The sequence below is a fragment of the Ascidia mentula genome, chromosome 8, assembly GCF_947561715.1.
Source record: "Ascidia mentula chromosome 8, kaAscMent1.1, whole genome shotgun sequence".
NCBI classification, from domain to species: domain Eukaryota; kingdom Metazoa; phylum Chordata; class Ascidiacea; order Phlebobranchia; family Ascidiidae; genus Ascidia; species Ascidia mentula.
The window spans coordinates 8,490,077-8,506,152 of record NC_138573.1 but is presented as its reverse complement, the minus strand read 5'-3'; the positions used below and the strand labels follow the sequence as shown (position 1 = coordinate 8,506,152).

Here is a 16,076-nt window from a genome sequence, read left to right as displayed (position 1 = left end):
CACTCAGGAAACTTTTACTGGTTTAACCAAATGTGACAGTGGAGCGACCACCCGGTGGTTGAGCACAACGGATGCCTGTTGCGTTGCGGGCCCCCAGATGAGGCTCGTTGCCATTGGCTTGTTTCCCATTTTCAACCACAGACGGCTTCTCTTCCACGGCTTCCTTGTCTTTCTCTTGCACTTTATCGCCGCTGCCAATTTCTTCTCCAGTTATAGGATCCCTGCGAACTGCAGAATGAACAGATGTAGTGGGGATTTGCGTTTGCTTTATTACACAATAATTGCACATAAAACTATCAAAGAGTACTACATTTGCATGGAGACAATTTACTTGACAAAATGCACAAACTTCATTCTACGTAATAACGCTTTGAACCAATGAACGCCACATATGACATATCACATTCTGTTCAAAATTGGAAATTTCAGGAGAAAAGGTTTGTTGTTGGATGACTACACAGCCGAAGTGCTTACATGCTCGTCAAAAACCTGTGACCTGTTGGCTGCTGATTGTGCTTTTCTGCATTGAAAAGGTACAGGGTTTTGGTCACATGTCCACATGCACGGGGGATCTTCGCAAGAGGAAAATGCTACAGATTTGTATGTTTGGCTGTTTTTTAACTTTCGGTTTAAAACTAGTTTCGCTTCTCCATTAGGAGAAACTGCATATTCTTCAACTTGGACTGGAATTTGATGAGGTTTGTCTAAGGTTTGCTGACAATTTAGCATGGATCTGCCTGAATCAGAGCTGTAAACTTTGGGCGCTTCATTTCTACTTGTATCACAACTGCTACCAGACAAATATGTTTTCTTGGCTTTCGTTATCTGTCTTTTTCCTATTTTGTAATCCTTTTCACCCTTGAGGTTTGAAGAATAAGTTTTGCTGCTGTTTGTTGATACACTTGGTGAAGGTGGTGGGGTCATGAACACAGTTGATTTTAAATAATGTATTGGCCTGGGAACTGTTGCCTTGCCCACACAGTTTTGTGAAAAGACGGATGATCGAAAATTTCCATTAGCTGGCTTCACTGCTAAACAAGAATCACAATTAGCTAAAAATCTAATCTAACATTCTAAAATGTACATGCACTGCAGCAGAAATTCATGACATGCAACTACATTGACTATAAGAACCTGTTTTGGGAAAAACTTTTTTCCCTGGCTCATGTTTTGCTTTCACAGGATAATTTGGACAAGAAAAAATATTTAATCGACTGTTGTTTCTCTGGGGTCGACAAGGTGCACTAGTTGGTCGCTTTCCAGAAGAATCAAACATTGGCACATTGCTGATTTTTCTTGCAGAGTCTGTGTATTTAATCAAGCATATTTAATGTTATTGACATGAGCTTTGTTTTTTAAGTTCCATAAGTTCTCGGAAATCTATTTTTTGGAAATACCAATCCCACACAATTTTTTGACATTCCAACACATTTTTTATGAGAAAAAATCAAACTGTACTGTAGATAGAAGTCAGTTTAGGGCTTCACTTTATGGATCGCACAGAGGTTAACCCCATTGAAGTAAATACATTGGTTTATCAGATAATAATTTATTGTGATACTGTAAATATTGGATTTCTTCAATGTACCATGTGAGTCTCTGGTCTATACCTAGTACTTGCTGTTGCACTGTTTTGATAAGAGATTGACTGTTAAACATTTATATTAGCACAAGCTTTTGCGAGCTTGATCTCGCTTCCCAAGGTGCTGCAAATAAATGTTTAACTGTCAGTCTCTTATCAAAACAGTGCACCAGCAAGTACTATATAAATATTGGGTAATTCATTAAAAGAAAATGGCCCTACAAGAACAAATTAAACCATTAAGACTTTATGAAAGGTTGTGCAGAAAAAACTAAACCTTTTTAAAAATGTTTGTCGAAAAACTGTTATTTAAGTTCTCATTACTGACATTTCTTTGAATTAAAATCACCATTATATTCCGACAATTTTAAAAAATCATAGGCTTTTATTTGTATTGAGATTTTGAAAAGGAAAGCCAAAGCTAGAATTCTACTGGTAAGCATGGAAAACAAATGTTTCAAACACTATTTACAGATTGTTTTCTAAATTTTAAGTTTATACAATACATTTCAGGATAAAGCAAACATAGGTGTTGAGGAAATGCAACCAAAAGATACAAACCTAAAATAAACTGTGGTTCTGCCTTTCTGAAAAGTTTTACAAACAAACTATTCTTTTCTAATTCTACTAACCTGGCCTTGTTGCAATACTTGGACGAACACTTTTGTTTTCATCATTAACTACAAATATAGTTGAACTAAATGTTGGTGATGGTGGCTTCGTCTTTCTTTTGGGTTCTTTTTGGAAAACTGTACTTATGTATGTTCTGCTAACTGATGCAACTTTCTGAGCTGTGATAAGCATACAACTTTGACAAAAAGTGGTCAATTGAGGACACTATAATATTATCAGATGTGAAGTTAATTGAGAGGTGAGATAGGTAGAAATTAATATTTCAGGAATTACTGCACAATAGTGCCCATGGAAATCAGAGAAAACAAATGAGTTTCATTTTGCATGTCATTGCAATGTATCTTTAAAGATCATGTATATATTGAAACAATAGTTTGTAGATCACATATTACTTTCCTAGGCCTGCACAACATACAGTCAGATATTTTTAAGTGTGAAGTACAGCATGATCTAACTTTTCATTCTTGCTGTGGCCATAACCAAGATGCAGGTTTTAATATACAAGTATTTGTTCTCAACTTTTGCATTTGTTCAACAAACTTTTGTTAACCTATTTATAATCATAGACACCTAGTTTTCATGTTTTCAGGTGGCAGTGACATTGTTGCCAAACAAGGGCCAATTTTTCGTCAATCCAAGGACGAAATGGATTTTTTCAATGGTGACGTTGTTGCAATGTCAAGCAGTTTCTTAGTGTGTAAAGTCAATTAATTGAGTTCAAAATACACAAAACACAACATACCAACCACAAACAAATAATTCAACAAAAACAAGGATTGATTCAGGGTTATTTGAAAGTTCCAGTCTGTAGTTCTGACAAGTTACTTATACAGAAAAAAACATCTGAAATATGTCGGCATACGGTGGGTTTCATTAACAAAAACACTATAATGATGACTACTAACATAAAGTAAAATTATACCAGATTACGTTAAGCTTAATAAAGTCAAATATTAACCAACCTGCAGGCTTTGTTGAATTTGTTGCTTGTGGGCCATGGTCAAATACACTGCTTTTAAAGCTGGGATTTGTTGAACTCTTTTGAGCTGAACCAGCTTGCTCAGGAACACCAAAGATATTACTTGAACCTCCACCAGGTGGACGGATCACCCTTTTCACCAAATGACTTTTTGATAATATTTAATAAAATACCAAATAAAAAGTGGAATGCAAGTTACTAATTTCTGGCTCTTCATTATCCACACCTTACAGATAAATATACATATTGATTATGACTTACCTTGAAGTGGGACGTTGGCAATCGTAGTTCATCGTTGCGTAATCACACAAAGTCTTCGCAAAAACAGAAAAATATACACCACCAACCAACTAAGGCGTGCCTTGTTCATGGTTAGGTTGCCTTTTTCTCACGAAGTAAAATAACTCAGGCAAGACATTATGACGTAATAGAAACAGTTAAGCACATTTTAGCAACCATTCGCTAGAATTACATTTGTAGTCAGGAGAAACAAAGTCACCCAGTCACGTGCAATTATTGCTTTTTGCAAAATTCGTTTTTATTTATGACAATTATCGCATTACGTAATCCACTTTACCCGACTTATCGGTAAATCAGCTGAACAGTCACGTGATAATCCGTTACGGTCGAGTCGCTTTTTTCGCGCCAAACGATCAAAACAACAAATTGCTTTGCCAATATGGAAATGTTGATTGGCCGCAAACAGAACTATTTGATCAATTGCATCAATCTCTAATGCCGATTGAACAAACCTATTTGAATAAATCTTTTCATTATTAACATAGTTTGAAGGAGAATAGTTGCCAAGTTTTTTATTTACTTTTATCTTACTTTTAATGATGTAAATTTGCAATCTAGGTCATATACATCTTCAAGTAATGTAAAACGTAAACCACGTGATGACTTACTTTTGGTGAAATAATATTTATTAAGTGAATGTTGTTCATAAAATAAATAATATAAAATTGTTAATTTTAAATTGTTTGGCACTATCAATTTGTATTGTTGATTTAAGAGATCACAGTAGTTGTGCAACAAATAGCATCTATAACACTTAAACTGTACATAATAACCAACGTTTTGATAATGCAAACCTTTCAGACTATTTAATGTTTACATTCTCATCTCAGTATATAAGTAATTTTAAGTTACATGGAAGTTATATCCTAAATGTAATGTGTTCAGCTTTTTTTGTGTTAATATTTCTGTTCCACATATGTTGCACCTGTGATTTTCACATTTTGTTAATATGAAACTGCCACATAACATTTGTATATAATCTGTTTTTCAATTTGCATTTTGATCAACTATATTCTGGCATACAGAGTGCCTAACCTTATTTTTGGTAATGTGACAAAGAAAATGTCAGCTATGTTAGTCTGTTCTCAACCAAAATGACCTAAAATCGTTTATAACATTAGTTTACCATAAACCTGAAAATATAATGTTTAAATTCATTGGAATAATGATATATCTCAGCATTTTAACAAAAAATAATATAAAACCGATTGGAAAATGAATGTTATCTGACAAATATACTTTTTCCTTGGCAACTACAATCTGCCAACTTTATCATCACTTGTTTTTGTTCGTGTTTTTTGACACACAGCAAATTTGAGGTATTTACAGAAGTCCTTGCAAAAGTTAAAATCTATTTGGAAATTTTAGCTATGACTGATAATTTGACGAAGTAGCAGTTACAACCAATTTGTTTGTTGTTAGTAGCTGAAGAATATTGTGGTTCTGTTTCTTTTTAAACACTTCTATGCAAACAACTAAAATTTTCACTAGGAGAAATATTGTGATTCTGTTTCTTTTCAAACACTACTATGCAAGCAACTAAAAAGAAAAACTACAGGAACATTTGCAGACTTTCCTGCTCATTTTGCCCCAGAATAGAAAAATCATTTATTGTGTAACAAAGAGTGTAATTTTATATTTAAAATCACTTCAAGTTGGTGGGTCTACTCTCCAACACTTCAAAAAGTGCTGTTTGTAATGGTCAACTTGCTTATTTTGCTATTGTCTGTTCCCAGGGTTGTGATTGGTTAGTTTCTAGGCAAGCGGTTTCCGTGAAACCATTGCGCAAACTATAAACTATTTCGAACGATAATTGGCGTTCATCAGATATCAAGCTAACCGTCAGCAACATGTAGATACAGGAAGTAACGTATATATCTGAAAACACAATGCACGATGCTAGGTAAGTAAATTTGCGTGATGGAGGCGCCGCCGCTGCTGCTGCTACATTGTTTGAAATGTTTTTGTTATCAAGAACGTTTTTAAAACCAGTCCGGAGAGTAGTCTTGTATTTTTTTTGTCAATCCCTACATCGACCTAAATGAGTATAAAAGATGTTTCTGTAGCTTCGCCAAGCACCGATATACAGAAAGCACTTTGGAGCAGCTAAAAATGGCGGCCATGTTTGTGAAGACACTGCAGTGCGGCGTGGTCGTGAAGTGTTTTCGATTACATGTGTAGAATTCATGACAGTTTGCTTTTCCGCAGTGAGTCAATGGTATCAGTGGACAACGACGCTGTTGACATTAACTGCGAGAATTCCTCTATTAAAGCAAATGACAACCAAACGCCCGAAAAAGGTAGGGTTTGGAGAAGACGGAACACTGCTGTATGTTCAAAGCAATCGGAAGGTCCGGTGCTTCGTGCTACAGTAAAACCTGTCAAACGGTTTCAGCCCGATTTAGCACTTGGAGGTATGAGAAAACATAGTTTTAATGCACATGATTTTCTAATACAATCGTAACAGGTGTGTATGTGTTACATGTTGGAAAGTGCCCAAACGCTTTTTGCCATGATGTGATTTCCTAGTGTGTCTGCAATATCTAATACTGTTTCTAAAACTCTTGTAAATGTTGTTAATGTACTTCAGGAAACGCTAATCAGCCGCAGTTGCCAACTGTAACATCGCAAATTAAGCAAACTGTATCTGTGGTGTTGCATGATCTGATCGAAGATGAAATCAAAACAAAACCTCTCACTGTGCCCCAAGACACTGCTCAAGCAATGGTTGTTAAGAAAAAGAGGGTTCGTGAACAATGGAGCATAGATGATAAAATTCACTTTTTTGAAGCTGTTGCCGTGGTAAGTATATACTGCCTGCCTATTATAACAAACAAAGTAACTCTCCTGTTTGATTGTCATACCTGTTATATTTCATTACTTTGTGTGGTAGATCACATGACAATGTTGTTTACATTAATAAAGTGTGATAAAATATAAATGTAAGCAAATATTTTAATTTGAAGCATGGAAAAGACTTTGAAGCTGTGCAGAAGGCCATTGCACAGAAGCATAAAAGGAAAGGCGATGACAGTGTAATTAAAACAAAAGACCAAGTGCGTCATCTTTACTACAGAACATGGACAACTATCAGTAAATTGTTGGGTGATGATGGTATGTGCATTTAAAATCTTATAAATGAAGTACAATAGTATGTAAATTTACATTTCTGTAGTTGGCAGTGGTAATCAGGCAAGCAAGGCCCTGCAAGAGTTGAGCGCCGTCATCAACTATGGGGAACTCTGTAAAAGATTTGGTGGATGTAAGCTTACATTGTTATCAGACTGGTTGTGCCCAAACCTAAACTTTTTATATTTAGATATGTTAAAGAAAAAGGAAATGTTAAAGTTATCAGAGCTCATTAACCTTGGCTCAACAAGTGTGCGAATTAAAGGAAAGACATACAGAATTAAAACCCCAATCTGCAAGGCTTTGAAAAAAATACATGATAAGGAAGGTATGTCATATCTTTTGTGTGCATGTGCTTGGTTTGAATTCCTAATTAATAGTTGAGTGATTTTTAGTGCAAAAATCTGCAATCACTGAAAGTCGACGTGTAAAGTTGCCTTTACGGGTTAATGTTGATTTGTGTCCATTAACAATGGAAGCTTGGAATAAAGTACATTTGTTGGGCCACAATCCTAGAATTCGGTAAAATAATTTATTTAATCGTTTATTGTTTTTATGTGTGAATTATGTATGTAAGTAATGATAAACTGTGTCTCTAAGTAATAAATATATATGTAATAAAAACTAATATAATAAATTTAAAGTTTAAACCATTTTACTATTGAACTAAGATAGACAGGTGTGTTTAAAATAGTTGTTGTGTTAAACTTAGATGTAATTTACCGATGGATTGTCATTTGTCACAAATTCTGGCCCATCTAACCAAAAAATGGAAAAGTTTAAGCGACAAGATGTTTGAGGTTGCTGAATATGGTCAGTTGCAGCCAACCCTGACATCCAATTCATCGCCACAACACAACATTCCAAGCAACCTGCGAATCTCTGTGCCTCCAGATATGCCTGTAAAGGCCAAAATTGAAATCCATCAGGTAGGCAAAAAACATTGGTTTTGTTTGAACACTTTTTGTTTTGTTTTTAATTTAATGTAATACACCAATTGTATGTGTCATGCAGGTGCTACAAACGAAATCCCATTGCATAGTGTCTTATGCCATGTGCAAAATGGGCAAAAGAAAATTCTGTTCTAAAAGCAAGAAAAAGATTGTCAAGGTGCATGAGGCTGCCACAGATGCATGTAACAGTTCAGATGAGGAATTTAGCAATCTAGAACCAGTGTCTGATGGTGAAGGTGTTATACATGATGCCACCAAGCATGGGGAAGTTACTCAAGCACCTGAAACTGTTCAAAGTGAAGTTTGCAATGTAGGCGGAGTATCTGAAACTTCCACAAACAATCAAGGTGTTGCCTTGACTACCTCTGAAGTAATAAGTGTTCACAGTCGTAGCCCATTGACCAGTGGAAACATATCACTGGCATTATACCCCACTGATGGTTACAATACTCAACTGGAAATGGCTTCACCTTTTAGGGAAACAGTCCAAGTGTTTGCAAATGGTTCCCCAACACCACATTGTATAAATTTGGAGTCCACAGATTCCCAATCAAGCGCAGATTCAGCATTGTCACCCAAAACCAAAGATTCCCCGCTCGCTATCGAAAGCATGTCAGTTGATGCAAACAGTCAGATACCGAGTACAGACATCATTGAACATGGAGGAAGTTACCTGAAGAAAGAAATGACTCTAGCAAATGAAGTGCAAAGCACACAAAAAAAATACACAGAAGTTCTTATACAACAGCAACGAAATGGCTGTGAGCATGCCAACAACAACACTAATAATGTAAAGGCAACCCAAAATTTTGTTGAACCTCACATAGAAAAAGGAAGCAACAACTATTTAAATTATCAGGCTACTAATGGAAATTCCAGCACTTTAAAATCGTGGAACTCTGAAACTTCAGGTGATTTAAAAATTGCCGAAATATTCTTGATGCTGGGAAAGCCAGGGCATTTCAGGCTCTGTTACGATTGGATTGAACACACGACCACAACCAATTCTGAACCTGTCAAAGCGCCTTTATCTTCTGGCGTTATAGCATTGCTGCAAGCAGCTTCCCTTCTGCGACGAAATAAGGCTAAAGAGTCTTCTGAGTTAAAGGATGTCACAAAATCCCCCCCAAATGCAAAATGCACTTTCCAACATGAGAAAAAGACATCTCATGCAAGCGTTCAATGTAACATTCTTAACAATGTAAGTGGATTTACCATATGTGCAAGTGCAGACAGAAATTGCTGTAAAACATCATTCTGATCAAAAGTATACCACTAATGTAGATTGTACACTTAATGTGTTACATTTACTTGTTTAATAAGTGCATTACCAGTCATTGCATTTAACAGATGGTATTAAATGAATTGTTTTATTTTTTTATCATGAAAAATTTATTTTCAGGTTAATAGTTTAAATGACACAACTCAAGCAGTTGCTAATACAAATACCAAAAAGAATCATGGAAGAGGAGTTAGCAAATTTACAAATCCAGTATCATCTGCCGAATCATTTGCAGTTCCAAATGCACCCATAGCCCGAAGAAGAAAAATTATGAGTATGTTGTAATGAAATTTTTAACTACCATTCAAATTATTAGGTACTGTACACCAACATATTATTTTTGGTCAAAGGAACTGAAAATTTATTGGATACAAATCTTATGGATACCTCACCAAACCCAGATGAGATACGTCAAAAAGTCCAGGAAAGAAATGGTGACGTTCAATTTCGCCGACAAATAGAAGCACTTAACCGACGCAGGGATTTATACCGACCTCAAAACAGAAGCAGAAAATCCCGAAAGCCCTATGTTGTCCAAAGGGCCATGATGCCCAATGATGGTGCAGTCAGAAAAATGATGACTTTGTCTATAGTTTCGTGTGGTACAAGCAAAGTTGGATTTGCACCACAGGCAGCTGTTACTGTATCCCAGCCAACTGAGCCTGTCAGTCACCCAATTCATGGTGATGTTATAATGACCTCAAAGGAGTCGTTAAGTTCCAGCCCAACCAAAGGAAACTCATCAGAAGGTGAAATGTTTGGAGAAGCTTTAGGCTTGCAAATATCTAACAAAGAAACCGCAGGAAGTTCTCATTACAATTTGGTTGCTTTTGCTGCCGAACAGTCAGGGGTAACACCAAGCAGCTCTGGTGCATCAAGCGTTACCTCAAGTGATCCACCAAGTTTCTTAAATACAAATGCTGTTTCAAAACCAACATCTACTGCAGAAGAAACAATTGACAATGAACTGTCAGATGAAGAATCTTTTCAACCTAGGCCAATCACACCAAGCATGGATTCATTGTTGGATTCTATCAATATTAACAGCAACTCTGTTGACTATCAGGATGCTGTAAGCTTGCTCAAAATATTTTTTATAAAACTGTAGGCTTTTCCAAATGATTTTATTGTTCAGGTAAGAACTCTTGCATTGTCTTTACCACCACTGGATGCACACCCTCCTTCCCTAATGACCTCAAGACCATCCTCTCCTGTCAACCCTTGGATGAACTCTGGAGTTCCTCCACCATCACCATGCAGTTTTGCAACACTGAACACACCACAAAGAGTTATCAGTGACACCGAGTAAGAATTACCTAGTTTTAAAGAAGAGTATAGTAATTTCTATAAAATTCATATCATTACGTAGTTAATTGTTTAGAACTATGTTTTTGTTTGTGTTTCTAAAACTTCAACAAAAAATAATTAATTATCATGTTCATTTACGTGCTTTTTAAGGGATTCAATGGATGGCTCAACATTCTCACCTTCAAAGCGCCTACGTTTGCCATTTTTAAACTCAGACAGCAACTCAGCAATTTCATTTCCCATCTCACTTTCAAATGATGCTGATATGGATGTGCAATTACATTCTATGCTTGGGGAAAACAGTGTTGACCTTATTTCAAAGTTTCAGGATTTAATTCAGCAAACAAGTGATGTTCATAAACCTGAAGTGGACAAACTGACCTCTGAGGAGGTCGACAAATAATATTGCTTTTGCATTGCAAGTGTTTGAGATTATTTCTTTCTTTTCTATTAAATTGTTTTTTTATTTTTCGGGCAATGTTTTATTGTGAAAAATTTCATTCAGAATGCCCATCTCTTTTATCGTTTTATATTTATTACTTAAAACTGAGCGTTTTTTCAACCTTTTCATGCAACAGTAAAGATTCCAGACCTAGCGGAATAAAATATCATTTGTAACAGTTGCTGTGGGTACTGCAGCGTTGAATTCCCCAGCGACTGGAGTACCTTAACATAAAGGACTGTGCTATGTATCCAATTTTGCTGAAATAGTTTTTTGATGGTTTAATTGCAGTTAAAAAAATAGTTTGCGTTTACTTTCACACAAGATAATATCGTCAAATCCAAAGTGCTTAACTTGGAACATTGTTTAATATAAAAAAACTATGCCGCGGTGCGAAATCGCGTGTAACTTACGCCTAAACTGAAAATAGTCTGACTTCGCAACTAAACCATTGCGATGCATGCGTGGAAAAAAACTTGTCAAAAACAAATATGTCGCACATGAATCATACGTTTAGCACTGGTAAAGCCAAACTCATGTATTTTTCCGCCATTAGACAAAACATGTGCTCGCTTTTCCTTCAATCGAATGAGACTTTTGTTTAAATGGACTACGTAGGTTTTGCAGTACGCAATCTTCTTGATGTATGTCGCAATAAGCAATTATGTTCTACAAGGGAAAACCTCATAGCTAATAAATTTGTTTTACCTTTAAAGTTTTATTCCAAATCACAGTCTTGTTCAGTCAATTCAAAGCAGGGGTGCCCAAAATGCAACAGGGATCGTGTGTAAAAATCTGCACTCGGTGAAATCATTTCACTTAACTTTTCTATGCGTTGCTTTGTTTCAGGCAATATTTTTATGAGTTATGCCTAAATTTACCATACTTTGCGGTCTTTATCATAGCATTACGACTATTTACACGAATCATTTGTTCGAAATGAACCGTTTTTTCTTGTATGAATGCTTACTGTTACGGACAGTTTAACAATTTATTAACATTTCTATGTTACTTGAACCCTTGTGTGTATATGTGCACATTGGCATTACATCATCGCATTCCTTTGTCTCATAAAGCGTGCTCGCATGGTTTCCTGGCGGGAAATAGCCACAGTAATCGTTAACATTAATGTAGATTAGACCTTGTCGAGATTCTAGTAGTACTTTCCATATTTGTGACAAGTGTTATGTAGACTTAAAGGCCTGTCATGTGCCTCTTTCAGTGTTTTGTAAGCCAGTTGACTATGTAGCAAATTTGTGACTTTGTTTGTATGTTTTAGACGCTAAGATAACTCCACAGTGCCTTTAGAAACGTGGTACTGTGACCTTCAGAAATCTCAATCGTGCCCTGTTTGTACTGTTTACCCCGATGCTGTCCCGTTGCTGATGTATTGTGTTGTGTCTCACCCATTCTACACTGCTGTCATCCCGAATCTGTGAACGATTTAGCGTACTGATTCGTCGTTCTTTCACTGCACAATATATTCACTAAAAACCAAGAGACTGGGGTGCGATTGCGAATTTCTGACTCATCGTACCTGACGTTGGTACCTACGAAGACCCGGTATAGGCAGACCGATAGCGTAGGCCTATGCGTGACATTCAACCAATAAATTTTGGCCGTCACATTATTTCTGAAGAAGCCAGACAATGCCGACCTATATCAGCATGTCTGAATTGTTCCGCCAAGGCACCCGTGGAATTGACGAAAGGACAATGTCTTATACACCGAATGAAGATATTGCATTGTCCGAAACTGATAATGATGACAAAAGGGCGCTGGCTGCGCTGCAATGGTTCTGTGCCGGACACCACAGTCCTGTGGTTGCCAACCGGTATAGAGACTATGTTGTATCTGAACATGCTGTATCGATTGGATCACATCGTCAAAGCAGATCGTTGCGGTCTAGCAGATCATCCTGCAGCAGTGCTTCCGCAAGACGGAAAATTGAACTGAAGGCCCTACAAGCCTACAGACAAGCCCAACTGAAAAAAGCAAAATCAGATCTTCAGTATCAAGATGACATATGGCATGCTGACGAGTTGGTACTGCAGGCCAAAAGAGCTGCCGAAGAGGCAAATGCTGAGGCCAAAAGAGTTATCGAAAGGGCAAATACTGAGGTTCAAAAAGCAAAGGAAGAATCAGAGCGACTCAAGAAAAGGGCTGGCCTGGAATTGCAGAAGAAGTCTTTTGAGATGCATAGGGAACATACACAGACGAAACACGAGATGAATATGGCTGCCATGGAGGCTGAAGGATCGGTGTGCCCACTGTCAGGCCGCGAAGAGCTGCTTCGCCCGGTGTTCAGGATGTCCATGTCTGCGTCTGGGGATGCTGTGGGTTTGCAGCATGCCCCTCCCATCTCTCCAGCTGTGTTGTCAGTTCCTACCATACTCAATGCTGCTGCTATTCCAGAGGTCCAGTGCCTGTCTGAGAAACCCTGTTTGATGCTTCAAAATGTCCCACTGCTGCAAGCCACATCCAAACCGTTTGTTCCAATAACGGATCCTCCGATGCAACCTGTGCATCGTGATGTTGAACCCTCTGCTGGCCTGTCACTGGGGCCGGTTGCCAATGAGGCATCCAATGATGATACTTTATGCAATGCTGTAGCAGATGTGGTGGAGAACAACACGAGTCTTGTTTCGTCCACTGAAATGACACTGACTGTCAATGAAGTTGAGTGCTCCAGGGAGTTTACTGGAGTTGATACCTGTGAGGTTGTCCACAATGCTGAAGTGGAAATCTCTGTGCCAGAAGGCAAGGAAGTCAACACTCAACACCTGTTATGTGTTCCTACACTGACTGTGGATGCTCTTCCCAAGTTGTCGGAGAGTACTCCAACCAAGGATGAAAATAGTCATCCTCAAGGACTGGACGTTTCATGCACACCTGATGGAGAAGTGAATGCTCTCATCGGGGCCGGTGCTGGCGCCAAAGAAGCTGGCCTGGCACTTAATGAACTACCCCAGACTGCGGATCACACTCTGGTTAGGTCAGATGCTGTTGAAGGATCTGACGATGATGGTTGTGTGAGTCACATTGCAACTGGCGATGATGATCCACATGGACTGTTGATGAAGGCAAATGACAAATGCACTGTTGAGCAAAAACTGAATTGCCTGCAAACAGCCAGGGATTCTGAAGAACCTCAAGCGGACGTCGAGGCTGACATTGTTGCGTTGTCTCGTTCACATGACCGCAACTTTAAAGGTGCTGGACTGTCATCAATGTTAGAATGTTGTCCTATCTTTTCTGTTGGTTCACCATCATTGTGTGAATCCATTCCCAATGCTGATATACCCAAGTCTGACGAAGAAGACCATGCACCATTCACTGCAATTGATCACTTTGAGGCAAACGTCAAGTTCAAGCCAAAGCCTTGCACCCGTCGTGGAATTCTGTCCACAATTAGTCAGTTGTTCGACCCGATGGGGTTTGTGCAGCCATTTATCCTGCCCATCAAGAAACTAATGCAGGATCTTTGCAAGAGGAATATTGGATGGGATGATCCTATCCCAACGGAGCATGAAAAAAACTGGAAGAAATGGTTGGAAGCTCTTCCATGTCTGGAATCTGTTGCTGTACCTAGGTGCTTCAAGGACTTTGACTACACACGTGCTGAACTGCACTGTTTCTGTGATGCGAGTGAGACAGGATATGGCGCTGTCTGCTACTTGCGATTGACTGATGGTAGACAATACCATTGTGCCTTTGTGATGGGCAAGTCACGTGTATCACCAGCGAAAGTGGTGACTATCCCACGCCTGGAACTGACAGCCGCAGTTGTAGGTGTGAAACTAGCTAGATTTGTTCTGCGTGAACTGGAAATGGATATCCAACAAGTTGTGTATTGGACAGACTCTACATCAGTGCTACAGTACATTACCAATACATCTCGGCGATTTCCCACATTTGTTGCCAATCGTCTGGCTGTCATACATGAAGCTTCTGATCCGGAGCAGTGGAGACATGTTGACACCAAGCAAAACCCAGCTGATCTTGCCTCTAGAGGAACATTTCCAGGTAATGTGAAGAAATGCCAGTCATGGTTTTGTGGACCTGAATTTCTGATGAAAGAAGAAAGCTGTTGGCCAGTTCGCCCAGCTGTACTGCCACCATTACAGGAAGGTGACCCAGATGCTGGTTCCCCCAAAATGAACACCATAGTCGTCGAAGTAATTGAAGACTATGGACTGAATCGTTTGTTGAATCGATACTCGTCATACAGCAGACTGCAACAAGCAACCGCATGGTTGCTGCATTTCAAGATGTACATGATGTGGAAGTATTCAAACCGACCAAACAAGCAACCCCCATCTGATGGACCTCTGACTGCTGGAGATGTGAAGGAAGCCTCCCTACAAGTGGTGAAGCTCGTGCAACAGCAGGCCTTCCCAGATGTGATGTCAAGTCTGCAAGATTATGCTGACTTCTCCGAGTTCATGGAATCCCAACATTCAAATGGTGGTAAGGTTCAAAATAGAACATTGCAGAAACTGAGCCCATTCAAGGTGAATGGAATCCTGAGGGTTGGTGGGCGTTTACAGCATGCCTGCCTACCAAATGAAACAAAGCACCCGATGATACTGCCCAGTCGACATCTTGTGACTGGACTTGTCATCCACCATTATCACCAGAAGGAAGGACACAGCGGAACTCAACATGTTCTAGCTTCAACTCGTGACCTGTTTTGGATTTTGAAAGGTCAATCATCTGTTCGCCATTACCTGAAGGACTGTAGAAAATGTCGCCTTTGGAATGCAAAGGCTGGTAAACAAATAATGGCACCATTGCGATTTTTTCGTGTGACTCCTGGACAGCCTGTTTTCACTCACACAGGTGTGGACTATTTTGGTCCCCTGCTGATAAAATCTGGACGCAGTCATGCGAAACGCTATGTTTGTCTTTTTACCTGCATGGCTACTAGAGCTGTACATTTGGAATTAGCTGACTCACTGGAAACTAGCTCATTTATTCTGGTGCTGAGAAGATTTCTGCTGAGGAGAGGATCCACCACAAAGCAGATGTACAGTGACAATGGATGTAATTTTGTTGGTGCTGACCGAGAGCTTCGAAAAGGAATCGAAGACTGGAATAAGGAACAGATATGTGCAGAGCTCAAGCAAAAGGGGATTGAGTGGCATTTCAATCCACCTGCTGCCAGTCATCAAGGTGGTGTCTGGGAGCGGATGATCCGCACTGCACGAAAGATACTGCGCTCACTAACTGGAGACAAAATTCTGGATGAACATTCACTCCACACATTCTTGGTAGAGGTGGAGTCGATTTTGAATTGTCGTCCCGTGACAACTGTAAGTGATGATCCAAAGGATGGCCCAATATTGAAGCCAATTACCTTGCTAACTGGTAGCCTTGATGAATCTATGGCACCGGGCATCTTCAACAAAGCTGATGGCTATCGAAAGTCATGGAAAGCGGTGCAATGGCTGACTGACCAGTTCTGG

At 38.8% G+C, this 16,076-nt stretch overlaps 2 protein-coding genes across 3 annotated transcripts; one reads left to right on the top strand and one right to left on the bottom strand.

Moving 5' to 3' along the window:
• Window positions 1-243: 243 nt before the first annotated feature.
• Window positions 244-3,569, bottom strand: LOC145911860 (uncharacterized). The gene is made up of 5 exons (XM_082999303.1): window positions 3,456-3,569; window positions 3,178-3,326; window positions 2,215-2,373; window positions 1,135-1,305; window positions 244-1,031 (listed from the first exon to the last, which is right to left on the bottom strand). Exons 1-5 carry the CDS (start codon window positions 3,485-3,487, stop codon window positions 454-456), a joined length of 1,089 nt encoding a protein of 362 aa, XP_082855429.1. The 5' UTR covers window positions 3,488-3,569; the 3' UTR covers window positions 244-453.
• Window positions 3,570-4,389: 820 nt separating this feature from the next.
• Window positions 4,390-10,786, top strand: LOC145910676 (uncharacterized). Of its 2 annotated transcripts, XM_082997863.1 has the most exons (13): window positions 4,390-5,397; window positions 5,703-5,908; window positions 6,085-6,296; window positions 6,461-6,608; window positions 6,670-6,756; window positions 6,814-6,951; window positions 7,019-7,145; window positions 7,336-7,552; window positions 7,638-8,777; window positions 8,979-9,132; window positions 9,209-9,930; window positions 9,994-10,163; window positions 10,317-10,786. In XM_082997863.1, the coding sequence occupies exons 1-13, from the start codon at window positions 5,384-5,386 to the stop codon at window positions 10,567-10,569; spliced, it is 3,588 nt and encodes a 1,195-aa protein (XP_082853989.1). In that variant the 5' UTR covers window positions 4,390-5,383; the 3' UTR covers window positions 10,570-10,786. The 2 variants fall into 2 exon arrangements, with proteins under 2 accessions (XP_082853989.1, XP_082853988.1); XM_082997862.1 differs by lacking the exon at window positions 4,390-5,397 and having other exon boundaries at window positions 5,424-5,908.
• Window positions 10,787-16,076: the final 5,290 nt, after the last annotated feature.

Coding starts and splice junctions, on each gene's coding strand:
- LOC145911860 (XM_082999303.1), bottom strand. CDS start 3,487: ATGAACTACGATTGCCAACGTCCCACTTCAAG. Junction 2,374..3,177: donor AAATTCAACAAAGCCTGCAG/GTTGGTTAATAT, acceptor TGCTTATCACAG/CTCAGAAAGTTGCATCAGTT. Junction 1,306..2,214: donor AAGTATTGCAACAAGGCCAG/GTTAGTAGAATT, acceptor TTAAATACACAG/ACTCTGCAAGAAAAATCAGC.
- LOC145910676 (XM_082997862.1), top strand. CDS start 5,668: ATGTGTAGAATTCATGACAGTTTGCTTTTCCGCAGTGAGTCAATGGTA. Junction 6,297..6,460: donor TTTTTGAAGCTGTTGCCGTG/GTAAGTATATAC, acceptor TTTAATTTGAAG/CATGGAAAAGACTTTGAAGC. Junction 9,133..9,208: donor CCGAAGAAGAAAAATTATGA/GTATGTTGTAAT, acceptor TTTTGGTCAAAG/GAACTGAAAATTTATTGGAT.